Source organism: Myotis davidii, unplaced genomic scaffold, assembly GCF_000327345.1.
Source record: "Myotis davidii unplaced genomic scaffold, ASM32734v1 scaffold207, whole genome shotgun sequence".
NCBI lineage: Eukaryota > Metazoa > Chordata > Mammalia > Chiroptera > Vespertilionidae > Myotis > Myotis davidii.
In genome coordinates this window covers 1306114-1311547 of record NW_006298349.1, presented here as the reverse complement: position 1 = coordinate 1311547, position 5434 = coordinate 1306114, and the positions used below count along the sequence as shown (strand labels likewise).

At 68.4% G+C, this 5434-nt stretch overlaps 1 protein-coding gene across 1 annotated transcript in view; it reads right to left on the bottom strand.

Moving 5' to 3' along the window:
* RAI1 (retinoic acid induced 1) overlaps nucleotides 1-5434 on the bottom strand; it is a 91066-nt gene that overhangs the window by 7003 nt on the left and 78629 nt on the right. The window contains exon 5 of the mRNA XM_006773969.2: nucleotides 1444-5431. Within this exon, the coding sequence (XP_006774032.1) occupies nucleotides 1444-5431 (3988 nt within the window). The remainder of the gene's footprint in view (nucleotides 1-1443; nucleotides 5432-5434) is intronic.

Genomic DNA, 5434 nt, shown 5'->3' with positions numbered 1-5434 from the left:
ACCCGGCCGGGCTCAGCAGACCCGCACCCTCAGCCCCCGGCCAGGCCTCGGAGAGGAGCCGGGCCGCAGTTCTGAGCAAGGGCTGGACTGTGCAAACCAGAAGCAGGTCCCAGGAGGTGGCAGGGCTCAGAGCAGCAGGGTGGGTGTCTCCCGGGAGGGGACAGAGACGAAGGGTGTCCCGGGGGCCCACAGCTCTGTTCCTCCAGAGAGAAGCAAGGCGAGCGCTGACCCTCCTGCCGGCTGGCTGGGTCCCTCAGCAGAGCTGGGGCCCGCCGGCACCCCGCTGGGAGGAGGCCTGGGCCCTGGACCCTGCCTGTCTCCCAGAGGGCGCTGCGTCAACCAGTCGCCCTCCCCAGCCAGCCCAGGCCCGGCTCCCAGGGCAGGGAGGTGTGGTGGGGGGGCCAGGGCGGAGTGCGGGCGGGCTGAGGCCGGTATTCTTTTCAGCACCAGGAGGCCTGGACCTACTTCAGGAGGCTGGGCTGCGAGGAGCCAGTGCCCGGACGGCAGGAGGAGGGAGTAATGCGTGAGGAGGGAAGGGGTGCCAGGGCGGGCCGCTGCCCACAGCCGAGGAGGGAGCGGCGGGTGTCCTGGGGGGCCCAGTGTCCTCCATCCGAGGAGGTGAGGGCGAGGGCCGGGGGCTGGGCTGGAGCTCGGCCGCAGGGAGAGAATGCTGAGCCCCGGGCCCTGGCCCAGGTGCCTTCTGCGGACGGCTGCCAAGCCTCTCATGCCCTCTGCAGCCCTCGGAGGGGAGTGCAAGCAGCCCCGGGCACCCCGTGCGGGCATCACCCTGAGGGGACAAGGCTCCCGCTGCTGTCCCTAGTCCTAGCCCAGGAACGTCAAGGGCACTCAGACAGGCCGGGAGTGGCTTGTGCAACCTTCACCGCCACTGACACTTCATCCTCCTGCCCTGGAGATGCGCTGGGGAGAGCCAGGTGACGTCGAGGGCAGTGCTGGGACCGGAGCCAAGGTGTCAGCCCAGGGGCTCTGAGCACCGTCTCTGAGGTCCCTGGACCTGCCTGGGGGCTCGCGGAGGGACACCCCCCTCTCATGTCTGAGGGGCTTGTCCCCAAGTCCCCACCTACTGCCGGAGGTGCTGGAGCCAGGGGAGCCTGCTCTGTGGGCACCCTGACATTCAATTCTGGGAGGCGCCCCATCCTCTGAGCCTCAGCATCTCGGCTGATTCATGAGCATGTGAGGCCTGCGGGCCCAGGGCTGGGAGATGCCAGGTGAGTGTGCAGTGGGCACTGGGCAGCGAGGGGCCGCAGCGGCAAGCCTGGGCAAGGCGGGGCAGTGCTCGGCCTCATGGTGCTCCAACTGCCCCAGCTCCTCCGAATACTTGGTCATGTGCTGATCGGCCCCAATCGTGCTGGAGAGGCAGGGGCTCCCTGACTGCCTGTCCTGTGGGACCCGAGCCCCCCCACCCCGGCCGGGCTGGCCTCTTACCATGTCCAAGGCCACCTTCATGGCCTCCTGCAGCCCAAAGAGCTTCCCGGCCACCAGGTAGACCCCACCCGTCCACACAGCGCAGGCCTCGTGCACCCAGTGCTCCTGGGTGTCCCCGCCAGGCTCCGCGGGGGCCTCCTTGCTGCACTCATGCTTGCGGGTCTTGTCAGCCACTGGGGCCACCTCCTCACCGCCGTCCCCTCGCCCGTCACAGCAGTAGCAGCTCTGCAGCCTCCGGGACAGGCCCCGGGCACTGGTGCGCAGCGAACCCTGCTTGGCCGGGTCAGCAGAGCCGTCGGGCCTGGGGGCTTTACTGGTGGCGGCGGCGGCTGCACACTCAAGGCCCTTGAGTGTTCTCTCGAGGGGCAGTGAGGCCTCCTCACAGGTGCCCTCCAGCCGCACCTTCTCCTTGAGTTTTGGCTTCTTTTTGGGGAGGCAGTGTTCGGGGTAGTAGGGCCCACAGAGGTCCCCGAGGTCCTTGAAGTTGGCCGGGTTTTGGCAGAGGCAGCAAACAAGGCAAGAGGTACTCAGGGCCTTGGAGACCACGGGCCCCAGACGCATGGTGGAGGAGAGAGGCAGAGAGGGCCGGGGCTGCAGGGCAGAGCCTCCCGGGAGAGTGGCCAGGGAGGTCCCAGCTGCGTCCAGGGAGGACGAGGACGAGGACGAGGAGGCAGAGGAGGAAGGTTTCCCGTGGGGCTTGGGCTCCTCCCCAGGGGAGTTGACAACAGTGCATACAGTGGTGAATGCATCTCGCTTCTCCACCCGCACGAAAGGCGAGAAGGCCGGGGCGCGGCTGTCTGCCCGCAGCCGCTTGCAGGCGGAAATGTACTTGAGGCGGATTTCAGGCTCTGCAGGATCCAGAGGCAGCACCTGCTGCTGCTGCCGCCGCCGCTTGGCACGCCCCTTACAGGGTGAGGAGCTGGTATTCTTGGCGCGGCCCCGAGTGAGGCGCTTCCGCTTGGAATAGTTGCTGCAGTTGGCGTGGCCTGGCTGCTTCTGCGCCCTCATCGGGGGCTGGCAGGACCTGCTCTCAGGGGGCTGGGGGGCCAGGCCCAGCTCCTCCACCTTTGGCTTCTTGCTTCCTCCACCAGGGCTGTCCTCACTGCCACCCTGCATGCTGCTGGCCCTGTCGCGGGGAGTCAAGAGCAGCGCAGGGCCTGCATGGGGCTGCTTCTCCGGGGGCCCTTTGGGGAGCCCCAGGGCTCCAGCCCTGCCTTTCCGGCTTCTTTTCTTCGGCGCCAGGACCGTCCTCCTGAGGGGCAGGGCCTCTGGGGACGTGAAGTCCTCGGTTTTGAAACAGTCAGTCGAGGACAGTTTCTTACTATTGATGAGTTTGCCTTTTAAGGATCTATTGGATGCATTTCTGCAAAACGGGTCGGTCCCTGAAGCTGCCAGGAGCTTCTGCCCAGTGCCCACACTCAGGAGTCCTTCCGCCCCCCCTGGGCTGCCCCTGGCACCCTTGAGCCCGCGGTCCTTCTCAGGGAGGGGCGGGCTCAGGGGGCTCCCAGGGGTGGCCCCTGGCACTTTGCAGGCAAACTTTTTCAGGTTGGGCGAGGTGATCTTCTGCACAATGGCCTCCAGCTTCAGGCCCCGGCCTTTCCGGGGCGGCAGCACCTTGGTCTTCATGGCTCCCGGGCAGGCCACCCGCGAGGCCAGCTTCGGACAGGTGTCGGGGGTCTCCGGAGGCGGGGGCTTCGGGGTGAGCTCGCTGGTGCCCTTGGCGGGCTTGGCTTTCTTGGGAGAAGACATCCTCTTGAAGAGGGTCGGGGAGCCCTCGGCCTGTTCCTCCTTCACGTCCCCCCGGCCGCCACCGGCCTCGCCGCTGCTCCGTAAGGCTAGGTTCCGCCTCTTGGTGGGGACTGGCGCCATGAAGGCCGACTTCCTTTTGAGTGCATGGAGGGGCCGGTCAGAGAGCTTGCCACCCGCACTGGGCTTGGGGGCCCTCGCCCGCTGGCTGGCCCGGCCCTCCTTCTGGGAGTTGCCAGAGACCTTGAAGGTGGCAGGCAGGTGGCTGCTGGCAAGGAGCCTCTTGGTGGCACGGCAGCTGGGGACCCGGCTCTCCGAGGGCCGCCGCTTGCAGGGGAAGGCCTCCTGGGTCTTGCTGCGGGACCGCAGGATCATGGAGCGCTGGTCTCTGCCGGGCGTGCTGGGCGAGTCCGTCTCCTTGGTCTTGGAGCCCAGGGGGCTGCTGTCGGAGGCGACGGGCAGGGCAGCCGGGTTACTGGGGCTGGACGCCGCCTTGGGGGAGGGCTTCCCGACCCGCTTGCCAGACTTGAAGGCAGCTCGCTGCTTGCCCCCCAGTTTGTCTGGGGGGGCAGGGGTGGTGGTCAGTCCTGGGGGTCCAGGTGTGCGGGGCTCACTCAGGGCTGTGAAGGAGCGGGTGCACATCCTGGGGAGCCCTTCTGAGGCCCCCCGGCCCGGGGCTCCTGCCCCTTCCATCTGTCCCTGGGGGGGCCCCGTGCAGGATTCTGGAAGCAGGAAGTCTTTGGGCAGAACCGGCGCCCTGCACGGGGAGTCCTCGGCCTCGGGGAGCCCCCGATGCACCCGCCGGCTCCGCAAGCTTTTGCCCCGTGGCACGGGCTCTCTCTTAGCAATGGGCGCCTCGGGGACAGCGGGCTTGTTTGGCTTCTGGACCAAGGAGGCCTCGGGGGCCAGGGCGGCAGGATCCCCCCGAGTCAACGCCCCATTGGGCCCCTCTTCCCCCGGCTTCATGTGGGACAAGGAGGACTCAAACCAGCTCTGCACCTTCGACTCGGCGCCCACGGTGGGACCCAGCAAGAGGACAGACTCTCCCGAGAGGTGGCAGGGGGAGCCCCAGCCGGCCTTGGGGTCCAGCACCTCCTCCACCTCCTCCTTGGTGCACATCAGCGGAGCCTTCGGCGACAGCGGGTCCTGCACGCTGGGCCTCTGCCCGGGGCTGCCCAGGAGCTCACACAGGGACGAGTACTCCTCCTCAGCCTCCAGGTCCTCCTTCCTGCCAGGGGCCGGCAGCAGCGGGAGGTCCCCGAAGTCTGTGGCGGCGCAGCAGTGCCGGCCGTCCTCCAGCCACGCGTCGGCTTTGCCTACCTCAGGGCACTGCAGCAGCCCGCCCGCCTCCTCCTTCACCCCACCTGCCTCCTCCTGCTTGGAGTCCTGGGGCACCGCGGCCTTCTCCCCGGGCTCCTCCTCCCGGAAGCCCAGGTAGGCTGAGGCCTCGTGGGCATTCTCCTTGCCGACGCCGTCCGAGGCCTTCCCAGCCTGCTCCAGAGCCTTGGGGAGCTCGCTGGGGTGCAGCCCCCACCGAGGACAAGCATCCCCCAGGTTCTCCTCGGGCCAGGAGAAGGGGTTGGCACTGTCCGCTGAGCCAGTGGCGGCCGTATCGGGGAAGCAGTCAAAAGCTGCCGTGGGGTCTGTAGTGGCAGCCCCGAGGCCGGGCCCGGGGCCGAAGGAGAGGGGGCCAGGTGTCTTCTTGGGGTCCGGGGTGACGACGCCCACAGAAGGGTCTTCAAACAGCCCTGGGCTGAAGTCCTTGGCGCTGCCGCCCTTGTCCAGCTGTAAGGCCTCAGGCGCAGCCTCGGGCTCCCCTGGCCGTGGCCACGCGCTCTTGGCCACGGAGTCCAGGCAGGCGCCGTGGCTCTCCAGCGAGAAGGGCTTGCTGGCGTCCTTGGCGAGGCTGGGCAGCGGGGCCCACGCCTTGTCGGCCTTCTCGCCGATGGCCTCCTGCAGCCCCAGGATCTCGGAGGCCAGGTCCTCCTGCGCCAGGGCGCTGAGCAGCAGCCGCGGGCAGTCCTGCTCGCCCGCCACGAACTTGGAGAAGCTGTCGAGCGGCAAGCTGCCGTGCAGGCTGTGGAAGGAGTCGTCCGACTTGGTGGACATGTCGTCAGGTGAGGTCACGGAGCAGGTGGACACGGACTCGGGCTTGGCCTTGGCGTGGCTGCTGACCCTGGCGGGGCTGCCGCGGGCCTGGCCGCAGTACAGGAAGCTGCGCTCCAGCGGGTCCTCAGAGCCGCTC